The sequence below is a fragment of the Zingiber officinale genome, chromosome 8A (genome assembly GCF_018446385.1).
Source record: "Zingiber officinale cultivar Zhangliang chromosome 8A, Zo_v1.1, whole genome shotgun sequence".
NCBI lineage: Eukaryota > Viridiplantae > Streptophyta > Magnoliopsida > Zingiberales > Zingiberaceae > Zingiber > Zingiber officinale.
The window spans coordinates 69,880,175-69,904,769 of record NC_056000.1 but is presented as its reverse complement, the minus strand read 5'-3'; the positions used below and the strand labels follow the sequence as shown (position 1 = coordinate 69,904,769).

The 24,595-nt window shown below is 38.3% G+C and overlaps 3 protein-coding genes across 7 annotated transcripts; 1 reads left to right on the top strand and 2 right to left on the bottom strand.

Moving 5' to 3' along the window:
* Positions 1-1,230: 1,230 nt before the first annotated feature.
* LOC122009438 (probable histidine kinase 3) lies at positions 1,231-15,300 on the top strand. 2 transcript variants are annotated; one of them, XM_042565597.1, is made up of 12 exons: positions 1,231-1,651; positions 3,981-4,485; positions 4,688-4,969; positions 8,925-9,094; positions 9,204-9,416; positions 9,535-9,721; positions 9,805-9,856; positions 9,951-10,180; positions 10,283-10,381; positions 10,455-11,557; positions 12,581-12,938; positions 14,936-15,300. In XM_042565597.1, exons 2-11 carry the CDS (start codon positions 4,066-4,068, stop codon positions 12,840-12,842), a joined length of 3,018 nt encoding a protein of 1,005 aa, XP_042421531.1. In that variant the 5' UTR covers positions 1,231-1,651; positions 3,981-4,065; the 3' UTR covers positions 12,843-12,938; positions 14,936-15,300. The 2 variants fall into 2 exon arrangements, with proteins under 2 accessions (XP_042421531.1, XP_042421530.1); XM_042565596.1 differs by having other exon boundaries at positions 3,924-4,485.
* Positions 15,301-15,808: 508 nt separating this feature from the next.
* LOC122009439 (squamosa promoter-binding-like protein 16) lies at positions 15,809-19,383 on the bottom strand. Of its 4 annotated transcripts, none has more exons than XM_042565601.1 (4): positions 18,307-19,377; positions 17,635-18,231; positions 16,636-16,766; positions 15,809-16,533 (listed from the first exon to the last, which is right to left on the bottom strand). In XM_042565601.1, the coding sequence occupies exons 2-4, from the start codon at positions 18,024-18,026 to the stop codon at positions 15,947-15,949; spliced, it is 1,110 nt and encodes a 369-aa protein (XP_042421535.1). In that variant the 5' UTR covers positions 18,027-18,231; positions 18,307-19,377; the 3' UTR covers positions 15,809-15,946. The 4 variants fall into 4 exon arrangements, with proteins under 4 accessions (XP_042421535.1, XP_042421534.1, XP_042421536.1 ...); XM_042565600.1 differs by having other exon boundaries at positions 15,809-16,536; positions 18,307-19,375; XM_042565602.1 differs by having other exon boundaries at positions 15,809-16,491; positions 16,603-16,766; positions 17,635-19,383.
* A 213-nt stretch (positions 19,384-19,596) lies between these two features.
* LOC122009441 (3-oxoacyl-[acyl-carrier-protein] reductase FabG-like) lies at positions 19,597-23,433 on the bottom strand. Its single transcript, XM_042565603.1, has 4 exons — positions 23,257-23,433; positions 22,358-22,557; positions 20,961-21,190; positions 19,597-20,129 (listed from the first exon to the last, which is right to left on the bottom strand). The coding sequence occupies exons 1-4, from the start codon at positions 23,346-23,348 to the stop codon at positions 19,851-19,853; spliced, it is 801 nt and encodes a 266-aa protein (XP_042421537.1). The 5' UTR covers positions 23,349-23,433; the 3' UTR covers positions 19,597-19,850.
* Between the last annotated feature and the right edge of the window lie 1,162 nt (positions 23,434-24,595).

The following is a 24,595-nucleotide window of genomic DNA, read 5'->3' as shown; positions in this document are numbered from 1 at the left end:
TGCGTAGCAGTGGTAATTCGGATTAAATTTGGATTTGGATTTAGATTTAGAATTGGATCAGCAAGTTTAGAAAAATTAAATATGACCTGATTAATATTTTAAGTAAAATTGTTTGATTTAATCTAACCTGATTAATATTTAAGTTAAATTATTTAAACTAAATTTGATCCATTTATTTATATTTGATCCGAACTCAATCTGAAAATAATGACTCATAATCTGAATTTAATCTGGTGAATTTAATCTGAATACGAAATGATCTATTTATAAAAACATGTTCATCTTAACTCGAACTCAACCCGAATCAAATATGAAAAGACTCATTTTATTAAAATGTGCTTATTTTAACCCAAACTCAATCAGAATTCGATTCGAATCCGACTTGAAAATATTTATAAATGGGTTCATAGGTTATAACGGGGGCATTTCAGGTTGACCCAAACTTGACTTGTTTATTAATCGTGTCAATTAGGTCGATCCAAATCTAACTCGAACTCAATAAGATCTGACCCTAATCTGACTTTTTTTTTTTCATGTTTAGTTCGGATCGTGATTTCGTGTCGGGTTAAAAATTGTCACCCATAGATGTGCACACCCCTACGGGACGACTGAGTATACTCAGGGCATTCAAATATAGAGGTTTGATGTGTTGGGCGCTCCCCGTGTGCACTCATGCTAGGCATTTGAGTGTAGCAGTGCATCCTTATCACTTCTAGGCACCCCACGTGCACTTCGATGATGTGCTAGGCATCCCCTGTGCGCACCCACACTGGGATCCTAAGTATATGTAGGACATTTGAAAGTGATCAGGGTACCCTCGTTGTACTCAGACACCCAACATGGATGCTCATGGGGGGCATATTTGATATTCTACACATTCACGATGCATAACCACCGTGAATTCATGGATGACTGAGTGTGTGGGGTACCCAAAAGTGTATTCAGCATGTGCGGATATATATATATATATATATATATATATATATATATATATATATATATATATATATATATATATATATATATATATATATATATATATATATATATATGTGGGTCGTAATTAGATGTGAAAAATTAATTATAATGTAGTTATTTTATTTAATTATATTAAAAATTTTAAATTTATTTATAAAATTAAAAAAAATAACGGTTTAAAATTTATAATAATTGGAAAAACTGAATTTGTTATTTGCCGACTAATAAGTCGAGTCATTGACTCCGCTTTCTCGTTCCCCAACTAACGCAGTTTCCTGCTCGCCAACAAGAGCAATAATCACCTTTTAGTTTTTACCCTCCGATCCCCCTTCTCTCCTTCCTCGCCTCCGACTTCCCGCCGACCGGCCGGTCGAGGCCAGATCTCTCCCCCTCTCGCATCTTCTGCTTTCGCATCGCGCGCTATCTCGTCCCGGCGTCCCCGATCACCTCCTCCGCGGACCTCCCCACCAGCTGAGCCCTTGCTTGCCGCTCGGGCCTGATCTACTGCTCTCTGCTGTCAGGTTGGCTCCGTTTCTCCGTGTGGATGCTTTTTCGGGGCTTGGGATGTCGATTTTGTGGCTCTGCGGTTTCTTGGGAACGGATCAGGAGTGAGGGTTGAAACGGGGAAGAGCTCGAGTTCGAAGTGAAGCTTGTGCTGCGGTTTTCTTGCCAGGTTACTTTATCTCATTCATCCTAGGGGTTCCTGGTCGCTTTATTTTAACTTTTCTAGTGAACCCACATGTACATTTTATCAAATTAATTTTTTCCGATTAATTTCTTAGATTGTCTTTTCCGGTTTCCATGCACAAAACTGCAGAGTTCTCTAGCATCATAGTCTTCATATTTACTGATGCGGCATAAATCTACCACCACACCAAAGAGCGATATATTGCCACCAAGATGACGAAGCTTCCTCTTGTAGCAAAGGAAGCTTCCTCTTGCTAGGATCTCTTGCTAGGATGAAGAAGCTTCCTCTTGTGACACGGCCCACTTTGCATAGATTTACAAGCAGCTCGTCGGGAGTTGACCCGGTGATGCCTCTCTGATACTTAAGTCACCATGATGCCACATGGTTGATTGAAAAGAGAGAGGAAAAAGAAGGGAAAGTTGATAGAGCTAGAGTTGAGTATTTGGTTAAAACTGAGCTGAATTAATCAAAAACCAAATAATCCGAATTTTTTCGAACTAATTGAATCGACTGAATTTTCCAATAAAAATTGAAAACCGAACCTATAAAATATCGGTTAATTCAGTTAAAAATCGAATTAACTGAAATTTTCAATAATTTACCGATTAGTTAGGGATTTATAGGTTCACTTACTTAGGAATTTATCGATTAATTTTTTTATTCTGTTTTATTCGGTTTAATCGAGAATAGTAGATTATAAAACTGAAATTGAACCGAATTAACCGATATAACCGTTTTTTAAAGGAAAAAAATGAAATTCCGAAATAACTGAACCAAATTTTTAAATTTGATTTATTTGTTCAGTTCAACCAAACTTTTGCTCACCTCTAAAGAGAGTTCACTCTAACACGGAGCATATACTTGGATACTTATAAGTGCAAGAGGGAAAGATACCTATGGAGATCATGGGAAAGTGGGGACGAGATTATGGGAAGGGGATAGTAGCCTTTGTCCGCTTGTGACTTGTCGAGCTTAGCTAAAAGAGCTTGGCTAGATTGGAGGGCTCGTTCTAGTGACTTAGCCAAGAGTGCCTTAGCTCAGATTGAAATGACAACTCGGACTAGCTCAGCAACTCAGACCAGCTCAAACTAGCTCAAAAGCTTGGACTAGCCAGTGGCAAGATAAAATCCAGGTCAAAGATGCCTTGAATTGAAGTCCAGGAAAGGCGGATCATCCCATGGTCTGTGAAATCAAGAAATGAAAGAAGCCTCTATCTGGGCAGCGAGCGTGTGGTGAGCATCGAGTGGACAACCCTCCTCCAACGACCTCAGTATTCTTCGTCTATGGTAAGGGCAATATGCATGAGCAATGGGTCGCTCGAATGATGCAACCTTTCTTGCCAACTGAAATTAACCACAACCTTTTGTAATTTCCACCTCTCTTCAATCTGGATCCTAGCGTGGAGGCAACCAATCGAGCTATGCTAGGTGACCGTTGCTAAGGCATTGACAGTTGCGGGGAAACTCTGACCGGCTATTCCTCAGTGCCTTCAGATTTTTCAACATCTTCACTTGTGTTCCAATAAATGACACCAAAATAATGTAGTAGAAATCTACCACCTCACCAAAGAGTGATGACGAAGCTTCCTCTTGTAATGTGGTTGACTCTGCATAAATTAACACGTGTTAGAGGGCTCGCTAGGAGTTGACCTGGCGGGGTACCTCCGATGCATAAGTCACCATGATATCCCAATGGTAGATTGAAAAGAGAGAGTAAAAACGAAAGGAAAGTTGAGAGAGTCCCCCTCATCACGGAGCATATACCTGGATACTTATAAGTGCAAGAGGGCAAGATACTTGTGGAGATCATGGGAAAGTGGGGATCGTGCCCCCTGTCCACTTGTGGCCAGCCGAGCTCGGCTAAAAGAGCTCAGCTAGATTGGAGGGTTTGGCCTAGTGACTCGGCCAAGAATGACTTGGCTTGGATTGAAACGACAACTCGGACTAGCTTAGCAGCTCGGCCAAGTGTAAGTCAGATAATGATGATTCTGCATGACAAGTTGGCTAGATTGGGGTGGGGCCACGTAGGCGTGTCCTAGAGTAAGACTAATATCAGTGGTAACATTTACTATTATTGATTATAATACAAAAGTAAGACTACAAATTTTATATCTTCTGTTCAAATTGAGAAATGATAAAATCATAAAAATATTAGCTTCTGATAAAACATGACATTTGACTATGGGTCTTTCATCAATCAACACTTCTGGATAATTTAAAATGAAAAATTGATCGGTTATCTTATGCTATTTGTTCAGGCTTTTGCTTTTCAGCTCAGGTTCTTGAATTTATGTTGTGGATTAACTGGCTTTCAGATAAAGGTGTAAGTGTATCGTGATATGGATGAGTTCTTTGACTAACTGGTTCAGGATCTAGTCTACTGTAACTATTTTTTATGGTATGTTGGTGAAACTTCTTGAACTATCCATGAATTGGTTCATTGATGCTCAAATAATGGAGCAGAAGACTGATTTTCTTAGTGAGAAGTGCAATCTATGCTTGGGTTGGCTGAAACAGTTCTCAGCGAGGGGTTTGAAGAATCATCTGTGTAACCATTATTTTGGAACAAAGAAGGTGAAGGAGACCTCGAGAAGGCTGCTATTCCTGTGGTTAGCTGGATGGGTCCTTTGTGCTATATGGATTTTTTGGTTTATGAACTCTCAAGCTGTAGAAAAGAGGAGAGAGATGCTAGCAAGTATGTGTGACGAACGTGCAAGAATGCTTCAGGATCAGTTTAACGTTAGCATGAACCATCTGCAGGCCCTAGCGATTCTGATCTCAACTTTTCATCATTCCAAGGAACCATCTGCTATTGATCAGGTATTAGTTTTTTTCTAGAATATTTCTATTTTTCACTCGAATATTCAATATTATATACTCTATTTTAAATTTAAGTAGTTGAAGATTTGCTTGATTAGAATGTTATATTTGGCTCAGTTTGCTGATATTGAAATAACATGTTTTTTCTGATTTTGCCACCCTCAGTTATATTGACTGTGAAAAGGACCCTTCATTTGTGCAGATAATTTTTGCACGATATGCTGAAAGGACTGCTTTTGAGAGGCCACTGACTAGTGGAGTGGCATATGCTGTAAAGGTGCTACATTCAGAAAGAGAACTGTTTGAGAGGCAACATGGTTGGCAAATTAAAAAAATGGATTTAACAGAGCAGCCCCCAGCTCGAGAAGAAGATGCAGATCTTGAGAGCCCAGAGATATCTCCTATAGAAGATGAATATGCTCCTGTTATCTTTGCCCAGGATGCTTATAAGCATGTGATTTCAGTTGATTTGTTAACAGGAAAGGTGAGACACTACAGTTGCTCTTTTGACAGTTTTTCTTATGCTTAGAATGCAAATGCAATGTCCCTAAATTTTGTATGTTAGGATGGAAAATAAGTACTGCTCATGGATGCAGTACCACTTTAGTACTTTCATTGCTTTTTCTTTATTCAAGTTCTGATGAGTTAACAGAATTGCCTGTTTTATTCTTTCCAGTTATACAGATTTACATGATACCAAGATTTTAAATCTTAGTTTTGGTATACATCTCAATCCCAAGACATTGTGTTACCATTGTACTGTATTGTTGATTTATATATACACGCGAAATAGATTGGCATCAGTTTGGCTATGCTGACCTATATTTTTTTGATGAATTATGAATTTTACTCCACATAATCTGTTTGCTCTTCGATAAACCATACTCTCAACTCCCTTAAAAGTATTTGTTCTTCTACAACTTGCTTTAGTACATTAGGTATTTGAGGAATTTTCTCATTATGAAATTACAACTTTGAAGGGGTTAGAATTTGAAAGTTTAAAAATATAAGACTATACTCATATTCTGACTCATAATTTTTCCAACTTGTTAGTATTGTGCATTCCATCCTTCTACTCTGGTCTTGACATACTGTCAGAGCAGTATGTTTAACCCGTATCATCCAATATGACACAATTTAAATCCATCCATGTGGTATTTGAGCTAGGAAATGATCTGCAAGTTAATATTATAATGATAAATTTTAAGTTCACTTCCAATGTTAAAATTTTAATCAGCTAGAGGTATTGCCAATGGAGTCATTACTCAATTGCATACTTCATGTTGTTAGGTAACTTTGTTGATGAGTTTAACTTTCTGGACTCAGTATGAATGACTATATGAGGGTTACAAGCAATTGCAAGCTTTTGTTTCTCAGATGACTTTCAGTTCCTTGTCAGTATATAAGAGTTTGGATCAATTATTTACATTTACAAGGCATTTATGTACTTGCGCAATATTTGTCTGCTAGCTCTAACAATATGTTATTCCATATAGACCATATGCTATTTTGATGGGGCAAACTAGTCTTTTTATACAATGGTTGATGCTTGAGTAACTTCTGGATTTGTAACTGGTTAATAAATTTTCTGGATCTACTTCCGTACCCTTTTGGATTACATGTTGAATTATTGATCAATGGCTTACTGTAAAAGTGATCCAAAAGGAGTCTATTGTGTCATTTGCAAGGTTACTGTGTAGACACAAAAATGACCTACAATTCTGATCTTCACATACAAAATAAAGATGTATTCAGTTAGAAAAAGAAGTTAACTTCCTATCATTATATGATAGGTTTGAACGTTGATGTATTATTAATTTTCAAATATGCTTCCTTTGATATTTGAGCTAGAATAAGCTTCCCTTTTGAAAACAGTTGGGAGACACCAAAGTTTTAAATACCATTCTTCGACAACAGCAGTCTCGAATAAGTGGAAGCATCTATACAGAGGGAGAAGCGATCTCTAAGGTAGTAGCATGAGAAACAGAACCAAAATCAATTTTTCGAATATGACGCGGGACCCAGGATTGGCAGCCGGCATCTCTCCAAGCATCCATGACTCATCTATCTATTACCTGGCGAAAGAAAACCATTTTACGGGGTGGTGAGTATTGGAACTCAGCGGGTATAGAAAAGATAGTGCATGAACATAATCAACCAAAAAAGAATACCCAAAAGGAATACAGTCTCATAAGGGAAGTAGCAAATACAAAATGAAACCATAATCAATGCTCATACCTGGAACCATATCGTAGGCTAGATATAGAAGGTCAAGAATGGTACTAATCTGCTACGGTACTGCTCATAACTACAGAGGTAATGTGTAAGACATATAAACATTTTCAATAAATAACCCAATGTCTAACCGCCTACAACGAGAGCATATCTCAACATAAGACAGCATATCAGCATAAGTGAACAACAACAAGAAGCAACGTCAACATATATATACCACATCAGCATAAGTAAGCAATAATAACATAAGTAAGCAGCAGCAGCCAAAGCAGGCATAATAACAGCGTATGCACGGATGGTCACAAAGCAAGAAGTACCCGTCTTTATACGTAGATCGTGTCAAACGTCTTCAATCAACGTCCTGCACCAGTGCACACAAAATTAGCTATCTTCTTATGTATTAAATAGCTAATAAAATCCTCAAACTATATCTGACCCAATCCTAGAACAATTGGCAATCTACCCAACTCGTTGCGGGAAAATCAAAGAAACATTACGAGGAAGAAATGCTTCATCAAATATGAACCTCAAATCCTGAATCTGTCCAAAATACTAAATCTGCCCAATAAAACCTATCTGAAACTTCGAAATCACTAAGGAAAAGCTAGAACCATCTTGGAAATGCATTAAAGCTCACTGAATTTGCCCCAAAAACTATCGATATCCAAAGTAAACAAAAACAACATCGGATCAAATCCCCCACTTCCCAATTCTATCCAGCGTTCAAAGAAGAAAACTCCATGAAGGAGTAGTGCAAGGAAACTAAAACAGGTTGCAAACACGCAAATCTACCTAGCCAATTGTAATCCATTAAATTGAAGTAAAGCAACATTGAAAACAATTCGAAGACCCCCCCCCCCCCCCCCCCCCCCCCCCCAAATTCGTGGCAGAAAACCAGGAAGACTCCATGAAGAAAATAGAGACATCATTGGAATTGTTTTGCACGCACACTCCCAATCTACTTCCCAAACCCATACCTAGAGAGATTATACCTGCTGGATCAATTAGGGCACAAATGTGTTGGCGGCAGGGCTTTGTTTGGGCTGATCCGGAGTCGACCCAAACTTGTGTGGCACGGTGGAGGTGGAAGCAACTGACTGGAGCCAACCTAGGGTTCGGCTGGCACCGGGATGGGCAACACCGACGCAATCGGGTGTTGAGGCGGCTGGGGTGCTCGCGTGAGGGCAAGATCGCCGGCTGTGGTGTGGGATCTCGCGAGAGGGAGAGGGCTCGGGGAGGATGAGGAGTTCCGCGGGCGTGGGAGTTAGGGCACGGGAAAATTATATTTATAACTTAGGGATTTGTAAAATCAAACCCTAGATCGGTTTCTCAATCAACTCCCACCCGAATATTCCAAACAGGCTTTTATCGGCCCCATTAATGCATCCCCTTTAAATACATCATATGAGATCCAATTAAATCCCAGAAAATTTCTAAAAATCCTAATAAGGTTATTTGTCTATTAAACTTTATTATTAAATTATTATTTGTTGCCGTATTTTACAAGCATATAGGCAAGAGCTTAGCATTCTTCCCAATCAGTGCCAACTGATTCCATATTTACACATGGCACTCTGGTAGACACTCTGAACCACCTTCTGTCGACTGCACAACAATATGGGTATTCTGGATATGTTAGTCGATTTTGTTCTTAGAAACAACAGATTGCTTCTTTCTTATAAACGTTGAAGTTAGGGGCCTCCATGTCCATTGGCTCCACGTGGACAAGCATGGTTGGCCGTTAGATAAATTAGTTCTTTTCCTGGCAAATTGTGCTTTTAGGATAAGTGGTTAGCTAATAAACTTTGACATAGTATTAGAGCAGTAGGTCTAAGGTGCAAATCCTACCTGTGTAATTTTTTTTCAAAGAAAAACTATCTGAGTCATGATAGGTTTGAGGCGTGTTCAAGCTTTTGAAGGCTCCATGCCCATTGGTCCCACATGGATAAGTGCAGTGGTTCACTAGATAAAATCGTTTCCTTTCCTTTCCTAACACATCAAGCTTTTGGGATAAGTTGGTGGCTAATCAACTTAAACAATAAAGAATATAACGCCTTTTCTTCATCTTTGTAATTTCAAAACATCATGCTTGAGAGTAAGCTCAATTTTACTTATTTTAGGAGAACTTTCTCAACTTACCCCAATGAATTGCCAGTGATTCCTAGGCTCTTCATATAGTAATGATAATTCCTTATTATTCACAGGAAGATCGTGAAAATATCCTATGTGCAAGGGAATCTGGAAAGGGTGTTTTAACTGCTCCTTTTCCACTTCTAAAATCAAAAAGACTTGGGGTTATTCTCACATATGCAGTTTACAAATCAGAACTTCCTTCAAATGCAACACCGGCTCAGCGCATCAAAACAGCCATTGGGTAGTACTTCATACAATAATTATGCATAACCATTTTTTAGCAGAGATACTAGGCAAGAGTCTCCATGCCTGAAAATTTAACTTCATTCATGTTTTGTTGACATTTGCAGGTATTTGGGTGGAATATTTGATATTGAATCTCTAGTGGATAAGTTACTTCACCAACTTGCTTGCAAGCATTCCATTGTGGTCAATGTTTATGATACAACTGATCCTGATCGACCAATTAGCATGTATGGTTCAACTATGACAGGTACTGGTATATACCATATTAGTACCCTTCATTTTGGTGATCCAATAAGAAAGCATGAGATGCATTGCAGGTAAATTACACAAATCTGCTAATAGATTTGCTTTAGAAGAAAAAACTAATCCTCTCTATGAATCTGACTTCGATAAAAAAAAAAGAGACAATTCTGACATGTTTTATGTTTTCAACAGGTTCAAACAGAAAGCTCCTTTGCCTTGGCTTGCATTAACAACATCAATTGGAACTCTCGTGATTGCCCTATTAGTAGGATATATATTTCATGCCACTGTTAGCCGCATTGCAAAGGTAGAAGATGATTATAGGCAAATGATGGAGCTTAAAAAACAAGCTGAAGCTGCAGATGTTGCAAAATCTCAGGTACCATATGACCATTGATGGTTTTTTATTGGTTTCCTGTGCTTGCTTTGCACACATAATATCCAGCACCCTGTCTTGATCAGTTCTTGGCGACTGTTTCTCATGAAATAAGAACTCCAATGAATGGTGTATTGGGTGAGTACAAATTTCTTTAACTGGATTACTATTCAACTGGATTATTATTCAAAACAATTACTTGATGAGATGCTAACAATTTTTTACTTCACAGGGATGCTTCAAATGCTCATGGATACTGATCTGGATATGACCCAGGATGACTATGTTAGAACTGCCCATGCCAGCGGTAAAGCTCTAGTCTCTCTGATTAATGAGGTTTTGGATCAAGCAAAAATTGAGTCGGGTAAACTTGAGCTGGAAGCCGTGCCATTTGACTTGCGAGCAGTATTGGATGATATTTTGTCACTCTTCTATGGGAAGGCTCAGGAGAAGGGACTAGAGGTATTAAGAAATTTTAGAATCTTACTAGTACTTTTTTGTTTCACAAACTAATTCTCTTTCTGTTGTGCTCTTTCTGTTGTGCTGCTGGATTGTTTTGTGTAGTTAGCAGTATTCGTCTCTGATCAAGTTCCTGAAGTCCTTATTGGTGACCATGGAAGAATACGCCAAATCATCACAAATCTGATAGCAAATTCAATAAAGGCAAGTATTCAGTTTTGTCCTGGGGAAATATTCATATTGAAGCTACCCGATATGCTTAGATCTGTTTTTGCAGTTCACGGAGAGAGGACATATATACCTGACTGTGCATCTTACTGAAGAAGTGAGTTCGTTGGACATGGAAACAGAATACCATTCCAGAAATAGCTTGAGTGCCTTCCCAGTGGCAGATAGAAGACGTAGCTGGAAAAACTTTAAACTCTTCAAACAGGGCCTCTCTGCAACTGATCCATCACTTGTGTCAACACCTTATGATCTAATAAACCTGATCATATCTGTTGAAGACACAGGGGTGGGTATTCCTCATGAAGCACAATCACGGGTATTCACTCCTTTTATGCAGGTGAGACCATCAATTTCTCGTATTCATGGAGGGACTGGTATTGGCTTGAGTATTAGCAAACGTCTAGTTGGTCTTATGAAGGGTGAGATTGGATTTGTGAGTGAACCTCAGATTGGTTCCACTTTCACTTTCACAGTGGTCCTTACAAGTTCTTATACTAACACAAATGAGTATAAATCATCTGAATTTCACGGGCTTACTTCATTGGTAGTCGATGATAGACCAGTACGAGCAAAAGCCACTAAATATCTTCTTCAGAGGCTGGGAATAAATGCTATACTAGAAATGGACCTAAATCAAGTTCTTAATCGAATAGCTAGTGGAACAGGGGCTAAAAATTTGGTGCTAATCGAAAAGGAAATATGGTTGAAGAATACTAGCATCTGGCCTTTCATTATGAGCAAGCTAAAGGATGATCAGTTGGATATCCCTAAGGTCATTCTTTTGGCAAATCCTACAGATTCTTCGAAAAGGAACTCTTCTAGTTCAATGGAATATATCTCAACTATAATCACGAAACCACTCAGAGTGAGCATGCTCCAACTATCTTTGCAAAGGGTTATGGGTTGTGGAGATGGGGAACATTCCCGGAATGGATGGCTTCCACAGTTGCCATTGCATAGCCTTCTTCGTGGGAAACAAATTCTAGTTGTTGATGACAATATTGTGAATCTTAGAGTAGCTGCTGGGGCTCTGAAAAAATATGGTGCTGAAGTAACTTGTGCAGATAATGGGAAGAGTGCTATAAATATGCTCAAGCCACCACACATATTTGATGCTTGTTTTATGGACATCCAGATGCCTGAAATTGATGGGTATATCTCATTTACTTTGTCACTTGTCATTATTTTCTTCTGCAATTGGTTCTCAAAATTCAGTCCTCTTGAGAAGTAATATGATATCCTTGTTACGATGTGTACACTGTGTTAGCATCATGGTTTAAAGTGTCGTGTTGAAACGGTCGAAATTGGTGAAACGTCTCATTTCGCTCGGCAATCGGCACGACCTTAGCACCAAACCCACGACAGGTGTGATGTCTTGCGCGACCCCGTGGTCACAGCAGAGGGGTCACTCGACCCTGCAACAGTACCGTTGTCGTCGTGGAGGAATCATGCGACTCTGCGCTCACTACAGAGGGGTCGTACGACCAACGTGGTCGTGCCGAAGGAGTCATGCAATCCCCGCGGCCATGACTGGTCATGCAACCCTGCGACAGCACCAAAGTCGTGTGGGCTCGTGAGTGGTGTCGGATTTCAGATTTTTTTAATTAAATTTAGGTTAATTTTTTTAATCAACTCCTAGTTATGGTGGAGATAATCTACAGAGACTTTATTAAATCCTAATAAAATTATATAATTAATTTTATATTTCATTTATTTTAATTTAAAAAATATAATAAAATTTTTATTTATTTATTTATCTATTTTCATATCTTTTCCTTTTTTAAAAGATTATTTTTTATCTTGTTTATTTTTTAAATATTTATGTTAAATAGTTTAGTTTTAAATTAAATATTTTAGATTTAAAAAATATAGAAACTATATTGGCACGATACGGTACCAAAACCGTATCGTTCCGGTCCAGGACCGAAACCTCGGCATGGGTCGAAATTTTAAACCTTGGTTAACATGCAATTTGGCTGTATTTTTTACTTATAAATTGCATGTTCTTCACAATGTTTTTTACCCTTTTTTCATGAATGTAATTTCAGGGTTTCTAAAGTAAAAAATTCTCTTACGCAGAATATGTGAAAATGTTCGCATCTCAAATATACTTGTGAAAGGATTCGTGGACAATTTCTCGACCTATGATGATAACTTCTTTATGTGTATCTTTAGATTTGAAGCTACGAGAAGGATCCGGGAGATGGAAGCTGATATAAATAGTAAACTAAAGCATGGGGAGGTGCTGTTGGATTCTCTGGGGAATGTATTGCATTGTGTCGTGCCCATATTTGCCATGACAGCAGATGTGATCCAAGCAACACACGAGAAGTGCCTCAAGCTTGGAATGGATGGCTATGTTACAAAGCCTTTTGAGGGGGAGCAGTTGTACAGGGAACTGACTAGGTTCTTTAAATCAACAAAAAAGAATCAATAGTCATGTTGAATAGGAAGTCAAAGCAAGATCATGGCATGGTATTAAACCACTTCCACATCAGGCACTTCTCAATGGAATATTGAGTTAATTCGTAAAGTAAGCAGCTCTAACTTTTCTTCTTCTATCCATTATTTATTTGTTAACTAATCTTTCTGCAAGTTATGTAAATACTAAATTGTGTTTGCACCTTAGATTTATGTAATTATTGCGCACATACATCATAAGTTGAAGGAAGATAATTTGACATAACTGCGTCAAGGAGATATTTCAACTGTCATATGCATTCTCTGGGTATGTCGAACTGCAGACAGTGTGTGTTGTTGATTCCGACAATCTTAAACATGTAAAGCAGCACCCCTACTTCTTGACAATTTTGTTTCCTGGATATTGTCAATTAGCCAATAGAATACAGGACGGAAATTCTCAATTAAGGTTTACAGAGTGGTAGCTGACAAGGTGGGTGGTAGGGATAAGTAATCTAAAATATCACAATGAGAGTTTTGAGTCAAATAAGCCATCTGTACATGTCTAGTTAGTACATCTAAACCACCTGTTGTCAAAACATCATTGAGAACTTGATGTTGGTTCTAAGACTTGGATATTTGGTGCCAACTTAAAAAAAAAAAATCCATTGAGAACTTGCTGCCCTCATGGGCGTAACCGAGTTGGTACTCGGGTGAGGAGTTGCCACAATCGGTTTTGGGTTCGAATCGCGGGGTTTACCCCGGTTGGCTGGAATGACTCCCGTGATTTACTCCCTTCCAATGTGCTTTGGGCGGTCTTGGAGGGGCCTCCGGAGTGAGGGTTATTACCTTTTTTTCCTTTTTTTTTGCCACAGTCATTGTGAACTTGCTTAGGCAAATTAATCATCAGCCATTTGTGTTTCCAAAAATACAAAAACAACTTACACTAGGTTTTATAACGTGGAACCATAATTCACTCACTATAAATAGTTGGTTGAATTTAATTTCTCAAACTTTTCTCTTAGCCAAGTAATGCAACATTTCCATAGGAATGGAGTACAGTTGGTCACAACTCAACAATATAGATGATTAGAAGCTTTTATTAGTGTCGGTGACTCCCATGATTTACTCCCTTCCAATGTGCTTTGGACGGTCTTGGAGGGGCCTCCGGGGTGAGGGTTATTACCTTTTTTTCCTTTTTTTTGCCACAGTCATTGTGAACTTGCTTAGGCAAATTAATCATCAGCCATTTGTGTTTCCAAAAATACAAAAACAACTTACACTAGGTTTTATAACGTGGAACCATAATTCACTCACTATAAATAGTTGGTTGAATTTAATTTCTCAAACTTTTCTCTTAGCCAAGTAATGCAACATTTCCATAGGAATGGAGTACAGTTGGTCACAACTCAACAATATAAAAAAAAAACTTACCATTCGGAAGTCTTGTAAATGTATAGGATGATTAGAAGCTTTTATTAGTGTCGGTAACAACCCAATTTTGACTGGTACTTTTATGATTAGAAGCTTTTAATGGCCTCATGAGAAATGCGGTGCAACACCCGGTCTTGGTAAATTTACTCTGCTAGTTTATACTTGCCTTATTTGTATTTTCAATGCCTATATGCTAATTGGACTCTACTGATCTTCAATCCTATCTTGTATTCTCTCTCCCTCCCTTTAATGCAAATTAGGAATCTAACTTTCAAAGATCTTGATGATTTCTAAAAAGGAACCACAAGAAGGCACAAGCAACTAGACAATGATAACAATATCGATCTCTTCAACACTCACTATAGTTTGTTAATCTCAGCAACCAGTGTTTCTTAATTCTTCTAAATGAACTCCAAATATGGATTCAACGGTGTCTAGATTGTAGTTTACATGAATCTCAAGTTTCATGATTGGCAAGGGAAGAGGGGATTGTCTGTTTCAGAGTATGCATGCTCCACTACATGATCAATTAAACTATTTTTGTCATATCATGTGCATCATCTTTAATGTTTTAGTCTCTAACATCGATAAAGATTAATATAATTTGAACATGGTACTTGCTTGCATTGTAGCCAATTTAATCATCCATAGGGAACTATTCCGAAACTAACGATCCTTTTCCATTCATTTTCAAAGGGTGATAGCGGTGTTGAATTAGTCTTTTGTCCATCAAATTGTACTATAACTTGAAGCTTCATGCGTGCTGCACAACCATATGTGAAAATTTCTTTCTCAAACATGGTTGGAGGATAAATGCAGCTCTTGGTCCAGGATAGAAACCGTTGACCGCTGCTGCTTCCTTGTCCAATAAGGTGGATCCCAGAAGATCCAAAGTTTTCCCTGTAACATACATTGTATATAGATTAACATGCACTTTGTTGTTTTTGTTTCTTTCTTCTGTTTACTTCCTAATTATCGTGATAAAACATGTCTTCCCTCGTAGAGTTAGAATTCTTGTATGTAAATTACACACATTCAATAAAGTATGTGGCTTGTGAATTGATTTCGTTGTTGTTAACTTCTCTAATCAGGTGATTTTGTTTCTACTTATTCATTAGATGATTTTGTTTCTACTTATTCGATTGTGTTGCATCATGTTGCATTCGCTAAAGCTTGTTTATCTTGGTTTTATCTTCCCAAACAAATGAGTTATAAGCGGAGAAAGAACATGTATGTTTGATGGCCCTAAGAGAGATCAAATGCTCATGATTTCTTGATATCGTTAGCACTTGGAAATAATATTGTAGTATGAAATGATGTTCTCAACTTCTCATGGACACTAACCTTTAAACTTATCATTGAGGATTCCCTAGTTAATTAAATGACTCCAAACATTCAAAAGGCAGCTCAGTACATGAAATTCTTATTAATATTGGATTCTATAGAAAAATCTATTGTATATAATCTTATCTTACTTTGTAAAAGACTATTTCCAAGACTCAAATTCTTAACCTCTAAGTCATACGATAACTTTTCTATTGCATGCTCCCCTTATAATGGCTCCAAGCATTTGTAAACCGAAAACATAACCTCATTGTTTCAAGAACAGGGTTTGATATTCACACATCTGAGCAAATGAACACAAGCAAAGACAACACTGGGATCATTGAGAAGAAAAAAAATCCTAATGTTCATCTGAAATGAAAACTACGGCCAGGCAAACTGTAACGGTAGAGCTACGCAAGCTGATTCCGAAGAGCCTTCTTCACCCACATGAAAAATGCTACAACAGTTGGAACCATTAGCCTGATCAGACACTAGTACACTATCTGCATTCTGGTCCTCTACCCCTCCGGCACACGAAAATTCAGCAGGTGTGACATTGTGGCCGGGTAACGGAGGGAGAGAGTAGTGTGGGAAACCATTGTACTGCAAACTCAAAGCAAGAGGCTGATCTAGCTGTTCGGCTGGTGGCACCATATGGCTTAAGCTAATGTTGGAAGTCCGATTTGGTGATGACAGAAGAGAGAGAGCACAATCAGAGTCGCAGACTTGAGCTAGCCCATCGATGAACATCTTGTTGCTGCCGTTGCTTCCATAGAGAAGAGCGGTCTCTTCGTCCTGAAAACATGTAATTTGCTTTCTTTCCTTGCTAAAGCCATAAATTGAATCCAAAAACTGTTGCTGGATGACAAACTGTGGAGAGTAGATCATATCGTCCTCAGTTTTGATTATTCTAGACCAGTCCGAATCTGTTGTAGACGTTGGAAACATTTGACGATAGGAAGAAATTCCTGCTGAGCATCATGCACACGAAAAAGGGAAGAATGATCATTCAAATTCAATTGATTTAAGTCACTTACCCAAAACGAATCTATTTAGAGAATGAGAGAAACCATGGTGATCTGGAAACAAGTTCCCTGGATTCATCAAACCAGGCTGGGGTTTCCTTCTACGCCTATTGTGCCCGTCAAGACGTTTTCTGCAGCTCCGTTTTACGTCGTCAAATTCTTCTAGCAAATGAAATCTGCAGAGGTAAGCAAGAAGATTTTCAGAACTTGTGGAGAATCTAGCTAGTGAAGAAGTCTCGATACCGATGATTCAACCAACATAATAGTGCTATACGATCCAAGAAATGGACAAGTAGGCGAAATGCAGGTCACCAAATGGTGCCATAAACAAGGTTTCCCTCTTTGTTCAAAAGGGAAAATCATTTTCCTCAAACCAGGTCTAATCTTACTAGTTATGTTATCACCAAACTTAGCTCAATAGACAAATGCTTGACATAGTAGTCGATACCAAGCTAACAAACCTTGAATCCTCAACCTAGAATCGGCCATCGATCCCAATACCTACGGTATCATATGACACTGCTCATTCCAAGGGTCCAAGATCCTTATTTACTAAGGTGCTAGTCGAGGGGTTTTAACTTGTTGCTTGTATCACAACATGAGATGCAATATTAAGAAAGAAACTATGTATGAACATCGAGCCTCGATAGATACACTATAAATTCACAGAGGCAAGACTTCTTATAGAGGATAGAAAAATTCCCATATTAGCTTCTTGTACTAAGAGGATATGAATACTCTGATTGATCTTTTTCTTTGTAGCTCAAGGTTTCGGTATCAATGCAGGGATCAGATTGGCAATGGCGATGGATTGTGGATGAGCACTAATATCGATCAGTCGTCGGTAAGAATTCCATTACGAAAATTGCAATGAGATAAAATCAATATGAGAAGTGGTTTCAGAGAGTTTCTCTGGTTAGCAAACATTTAGGAACATGATCATTGTTCTAAAAAGCTCGATCATAAGTTCTTATGCAGTGAGGAAGGTTATAGCACTGTCTAATGGCTGAATAGCAGTTAAACTAAAGCCGAGAAAGGTACTACCTGCTGCATTGTTGGCAGAAGCGCTGCTCTTGGCCGCGGACCACCACCGCCGCCGTCTTGGAGTGGACCTCGCAGACCTTGTGCCGCCGGTGGTACTCCCGGCACTCGCCCAGATCCGCCCTGCAGCCCTCCACCAAGCACGACGCCGCTCGACCGCCGCCGCTGGCCAGAGGAGGAGCCCGCGGCCGCTTCGACGACCCGGAAGGAGCCGCAGGTCGGCGAACATTCCGCTTGCAGGACGACGAGGAGCCGAACTCGCCCAACCCGCCGAGCTTCAGATCGACCGAGCAGTCGCGGGCGGCGCCGGCGACCACGGGACCGATGCTGAGCCCGGCGTCGCGGTCCGCCGACTCGGAAGCGTTCCAAGGCGGCATCTTGAGGTCCCAATCCATGAAATCCACTACCAAACTCTTCTCTCCCTTTTCCTCCGCCTCTCTCTCTCTCGTCGCTTCCACTCGTATCTCTCTCACAGTGCCACTCCTCCTCACAAAGGCGCCCGCGCCTCCTTTACTTCCTCCTCCATCCACTAAGTTCGAAGAGATTAAGATTTCGCCGAGAAATCAGAAAAAATCCGCATCAAGAAGCCTTCTTTTCGAGCTGCACGAAACGAAGCGACAGGAACAGCAAGAGCGTCCGAGATCAAAGCGAGAAGAAGCTCAAACAAGCAGAAACCTGGGAAGGCAACACAAATCAAAGAGGGCAGTAGCAGTAACAGTGGCAGTGCGGAAAGCTAAAGGCCCTTCCTTCAACCAAAAAGGCAGCGAGGGAAGGGAAGGGACGGGGGAGGTAGACAAGAGGCGCAGGAGGCGGTGTCAGTGTCAGTACTTGTCGACCGCTGCAGCAGCAGGAGACCGATTTGGTGTGGAGCTTTCCAGCCATTCAATCCCTGACATGGATTCCCAACACAAGAACCAGCCAAAGTGAAGGGAAAAGGGGGAGCTAAGCTGCCAAGGTCGTTATTCCCTTGCCTTGTTCCGAAGCCTTCTTCATCTGCTCCTCCATGGCTACATTCCACAGCATCTGGGAATTTCTGTTCTTTGTTTTTAATGGAAGAACGGGACAATCGATCGTGAAAGGAGATGAAGAACGGGGAAGATAAAGAAAGAACGCAGACATTAATTAAAGGAATACTGCTTCGATTATTATTATTATTATTATTTGATGATTTGCCTCTAATTATAATCAAATTGTTACGTGTTTAAAAATATTCATTATAGTTGAATTTAAAGTTAACTAGGAACAAAGTTATCATTATAATTTATTCATAATTCTGATTTAATAAACAAATTTCATTTGGATTCCCACAATAGAAAAATGTGTTCATTTGACCTATCAACTAACACACATAAATGTGCTTGAGATAAATAATAACAACCATAAGAATGGCTCTATCTAGCACTCTTGAGTTCTAGCTGAGGGACTAAACCCTAATTCAAAGTGAGGTTTAAAGTAACATTGATTTACATGCTATTATTTTCTATTTATTTTAAGATTAATATGAATTGAATTTAAGAATTTTAAAATATAAATTGATATTTATAAAGTTTGAAGTGGTCAAACATCAAGTTTCAAGATTTCAAGTTCCAACACTCTCTTGGAATTGAAAGATTGTCTTTGAAGTGGCCTTGCCATTTTTAAAAAATAAGAAAATATTATAGAGAATGTATTTGACATGATTATAATTAAGTTTAATTTTCCTAAAACACTTTTTTTTATAATAATTAATAGACTAAGTATCTCAGATATTATTTCCACTACTAAAATATCACAAATCAAACATAATTTTATTTTTTTAATAAACGCTAAATATTTTTTTACAAAAAAAATCATTTTTTGCTATATTCAATAATAATATAAGAAATATCAAAGAACATATTTTCAGTCATAAAGTCTTTCACTAAATTCCTTTATCAAAATGAAAAACTTTGAATCCAAAAATTGTGCCAAGCTAAATCTAAATACTGATACTGAAATACTCAAAAGCTCCATGAAATTTAACATAATTTTGATACAAAATATCGTTTATATCAAACTATTTGGTTAAGGAGTTCGACTCAAGATATATACCGGCCACAGTCAGCAGATTTGAACTTTGTAACAATCAAAACTCATGACAAGATAATTAAGCTTATCATCCTTTGCCCATTAAACAATAAACAGGACTAAGGGATTATTGGACGACTGTAAATAGAACACTCTGAGAAAGCAGCACTAACCTACATGTAAGAACGCATCCTAGGCCTTACAATGGATTGAGCTCCGTCCACGAAGATGGTAGTGCCGGTCATGTATCGCGAGTCGTCTCCCACCAAGTATATCACAGTGGAAGCGAGGTCGTTCTTCGGATCGAGCCATCTCAACAGAGGCATTACATCTTCAGTAGACTTCTCAGCCTTGTCTTTCCCAACTGAACGAGGATACTCATCGTCCAAGTGCAAACCGCGGGCAATGGCGTTGACTCGGATATTGTACTTACCAATCTCCATGGCTGATAACTGCAATAGTGAGGCAGATTCAGAAAAGGAAAATGGAGGATAGAATCACAAGATATACTTTTATTTTACTAGTGATTCGTGAATCTTGCTACACGTGACATTTTTTTTCTATTAAAGCGTGCTCAGATTGGAACTTAATAAAGTTGCACCGAGACTAATAGAATTCTTTACATATCCACAAGGGGCATGAAAACTTTAATTTGTTTGGAATTATAAAAGTGTATTGAGAATCTTCATGAGGCTTTTCATTTACCAAAGGCCTTGAAGCATATGTCACATCTATACTTGATAGTACTCCTCTTTTCAATCTACTACCTCCTCACCTTTTTTCTTAATCTACTTCCATCCTCTTGTACCACCTCTGTCTCCTAAGAGTCCTACATCATTCTTCTTATAACTACAAACTCCTAAACCATTCTATGAGTCCATTATTTGTTTCCATATTGGATAGTTAAGGTTGACCTCGTCAAAGGGCTACCATTGTTCTATTCATTTAAACTGATTGCTCAACATGTCATCATAGAAAGTATTTTCAGGGTAAATTCTCATGTTTCTATGCCTTGTAAAGGAGATGCATAATCATCTTGAACAACATTATAAGTCATAACTTGTATAAATAAGTTAAAGTAGAATTATGATAAAATCAATTTTATATTTTTCATGTTAAGTGTTTGGTTTCTTCTAGCACTTTCCTTTTTAGGCAAGAAACAATTGCAATGCCCACAAAATGACAACTATATCTCTGCATGCAAAAATGGCAGAGAAGAATATGGCAGCATCCAACCAAAAGGTAATAAGCTAACGTCGAATGTAGAGCTAAAATATACTTACTCGAACCAATTGTTGTACAGCAGCCAAACTTGAGCCATAGGCAGCAGCACCTGGATACAAGCCTCTTTCTGCCCCTAATATTTGGGATATGAAAACAATAGATCCTCCTGTTTTATAATCTCTCATCCGCTTTGCAACTGCTTTTTGAAGAAACCATGGTGCCATAAAATTAATTTTCACTGTCTTTCTGAACTCCTGTTCGGTCACTTGTAGACATTCTTGCATTTTACCTGTTCAAAAGGGAAAAACAGATATTTAGCAACATAAAGGTCCTCTAGTGATCACCAGAAACAAACAAAAAAATAGCTTGAAGTACCAGGATAAAAAAATTAGCACGACTACATCATCAAAATATAAATTAGTGATGAGGATTTTTTTTTTGTGTGTGAGTAGGCTTCTACAATAGGATTTCCACAAACATTTTTCGGTTTCCTAAAGAGTTTAATGAGTAGGTTTAGTGAAAAATGCTATTGCTTTTAACCAGTTAGTTAAAAGTGTCATGATCTGATAAAGTGACACTTAGTTTAATCTCACATGATAATTTGTGGGCTAATAAAAAAAGGGCAGCCCGGTGCACGAAGCTCCCGCCATGCGGGGTCCCGGGGAAGGATCCATTGTACGCAGCCTTACCTTGTTTTTTGCAAGAGGTTGTTTCCAGGATTCGAACTCGTGACCTTTTGGTCACATGGCAACAACTTTACCGTTGCGCCAAAGCTCCCCTTCAATTTGTGGGCTAATGAAGGGTTTTATAAAATTAGGTGAGTGAGTTACCATTAACTTCCATTTAAGCTTTGGGTTAGTGGTTGGGCACCTGTCTAGATGAGAAAATTAATCCATTCATTGTGTTGGGTACAACTATTGGCTCAAAATGCTTACACCCAAGCTAAATAGTAGGTCAATTTTTGGTTCCATTATGCCATAAGGTAAAAGTATAAATTAAACACTAGCATTTTATTAGTCTCTCATATTTCATAAGAGAACCAACATTGGTGACACTTATAGAGAACTATCTAAGCATCTGATATTTTCTGATAAACAAAATCCTAATTTGTCACTTTCTCGGAATTCAGAACAGCATAATGAAGCATAACCCACTTGATTAATTCCATAAATTTTCCAAGGGCCTACTCTCTTTTGTTTTGTTTTTTTTTAAAAAGGTGTATTGTGCCTAGCCCAATATTGAAGTCTTTTCTTGGGTTTCCAAAGAGAGGGTACTCATTTTTTCAATTGAGAAAATACTTGTAATACAGATGAAAACAAAAGTTTCTTTCACATAAGAAATTTCATGATAACCAAAGTTCGACCATTAGCTAATGGTATTAATGAAAGAGTACATAGTATGGTAAGAATAGCAATAGCAATTTCATCAATTTAAGACAGTAATATACTTGATTTACCTTCATGGTAATAACAATTGACAAACGCATCAATCGTTCCAAAAATCCTCCAGGCCACACCCACAGCCTTATCAAAGATGTCCTCATGGTCTTCTTCCATATTCAAACCAACCACTTTGACCAAAGCGGGTTCATTTAAGGATCTCAGTAACTCCTCTACCATTTGCTGTAGTAGACTCTCATTACCCAGCAAAACCAAGCTATTATAACATAGCAACAAGTAGAATCAGAATAAGTTTTTAAGCAGCAAAGTGAGGACTTAATGCTGAAATGGAAATAGTATTAAGTTTAATTAAATTCATGTAAAAATCAATTAAGTTGGCTTAATTTACATAGGCTGTCCGAGGTCATTTTTTTTTTCCTTTGGGGAAAGCACAACATGTAACATGATTGCCCAAAAAATCAATAGAAACATTGAAGAAGTAGAAACAGATGCAATGAGTTTTAAATAACTGATAAGCGATCTAAAAAACCAGTTAAAATTGCAGTATGCACATAGTCCGCCTAACTGATTTGACCAAACTCCATCGCAACAAGGAGCCTAATACAGGTATTTGTCACAGATACAATCACATGTTCCTGAGATTGGAAATACTGGATATGCAAATGCAGAATCATGCTGATCCCTCCAAAATTCATCCCCCACCTCTTCCCCCCTGGTTCAATCTCCAAGTTCAGAAGTTTTAGCTATCTAGTGCGATGTAACTTCCCCAGGCACTCCATGCATCAAAGATGGTCCATGAATCTAAGTTCCCTAATGCACAAAACCCAAAGAGGCAAAGATAACCCATAGAATTCTATCAAAACTAGGTAACCCTCAAGATCACAAACAAGTCAGCCCCATCTTAAAACTGACGAAAAATCGAAGCAAAGGGTCTAAGAAACGAAGAAATAGGCACCTGCAACCAGATCTGGCCAAGTGATAGGCGATGCCCTTGGAGATCTCGTCCCCGCTGGACGTCAACAAGACTCTCTTCCCCCGATCCCCCATCCTCGCCGCCAATCTCGGAATCGCAGAGAAGCGATGCCCTTCGAGATCACGATCGACCGCCGACAGCGACCTTCGGTAGGTCAGTAAAGCTGCTACTTTATAGCGGTTTCTCGCCGACCGCGTGCGTCACGCGTGACGGTGGATCGCTCACCCGTATCGAGGTGAGTAAAGGTGAGGAAAAGATAAATATGGAAAAAATAAATTTTTATCTTTGTTTGGGAGAGAGTGACCTATGAAAGGGAAGAGAAGAAGGGTAAAATTTTCCCTTATATGTTCGGGAATAAACGAAATTTCTTACCCCCTAAATTGGGGTGTAAAAAAGGGTAAGGAGAAATTATTACAATTATATTCTTATTTATTTTTTCACATACAGATTTATTCAAAAAATAAGAGGATATTTTTATAAATTTATATATTTAACCTTTATTCCATCCCTTTCCTCTCACATAAATTTTCCTTTCCAAACAAGGACAAGATAAATATATTACTTTCCCTTCCTTTCCCTTCCATCCCCTTCTATTAATAAACCTTACCTCACCCCATCCCAACATATGCTAAGGCTTCAAACGCTTGGATATGGCCCATGACGTCATAGATACCTATCATCTATGGGCGCTTAAAAAAATAAAAGCAAAGAAAGAAAGAAACTAGGGGAATTCCAAAAATAATTTAAAAAAATATAATCTTAGTTTTAAAACACTATAAATAATTAATATTGTTTATCAAATGATTAAAAAAGATAACATGGATGAGGCATTAAAGTTTGATATAGTTTCCTTTTTCTTTGTTTGTGAGATAAACTTTTAATCCTTTGTTTTTAATAACAAACACAAGAATAGAGTGAAGAAAAGTTGACTTCGACTTCTCAATGTCCACGATGATCAGTTGGAAAAAGTTAATAATAAAACGGCAGTTAATCAGAGGACACTCAATTTTCTATAATAATACCTAAATGGTACGTCTGACTTTTATATTTAATTATGATTTAAGAGCATATTTATCTTTTTTTTTTAAAATATTTTTATTTTTTTTAAAAAAAAAAACTTTCGATACCAACTGGTTTGACTAGTGCAGCGACTACAGTCGCACTCCGTCGGTGACGACTAGGCCAGTCTCAACTTTTCATTGTGAAATCGCAGCCCTTGATTGTAATTTGATGGTCGAGGTCATGCGATTGTAACCTTTGATCACGACTGACCTTCCGATCGTGTCGCGAAGGCGATTGCATTTTTTTTATTATTATTTTA

Coding starts and splice junctions, on each gene's coding strand:
- LOC122009438 (XM_042565597.1), top strand. CDS start 4,066: ATGTTGGTGAAACTTCTTGAACTATCCATGAATTGGTTCATTGATGCT. Junction 4,486..4,687: donor AACCATCTGCTATTGATCAG/GTATTAGTTTTT, acceptor TCATTTGTGCAG/ATAATTTTTGCACGATATGC. Junction 11,558..12,580: donor CAGATGCCTGAAATTGATGG/GTATATCTCATT, acceptor GTGTATCTTTAG/ATTTGAAGCTACGAGAAGGA.
- LOC122009439 (XM_042565598.1), bottom strand. CDS start 18,026: ATGGATTGGGACCTCAAGATGCCGCCTTGGAACGCTTCCGAGTCGGCG. Junction 16,767..17,634: donor TTCTGCCAACAATGCAGCAG/GTAGTACCTTTC, acceptor TTACCTCTGCAG/ATTTCATTTGCTAGAAGAAT. Junction 16,537..16,635: donor CTTGTTTCCAGATCACCATG/GTTTCTCTCATT, acceptor CATGATGCTCAG/CAGGAATTTCTTCCTATCGT.
- LOC122009441 (XM_042565603.1), bottom strand. CDS start 23,348: ATGGGGGATCGGGGGAAGAGAGTCTTGTTGACGTCCAGCGGGGACGAG. Junction 21,191..22,357: donor CAATTGTTATTACCATGAAG/GTAAATCAAGTA, acceptor CCTTTTGAACAG/GTAAAATGCAAGAATGTCTA. Junction 20,130..20,960: donor CTGTACAACAATTGGTTCGA/GTAAGTATATTT, acceptor TCACTATTGCAG/TTATCAGCCATGGAGATTGG.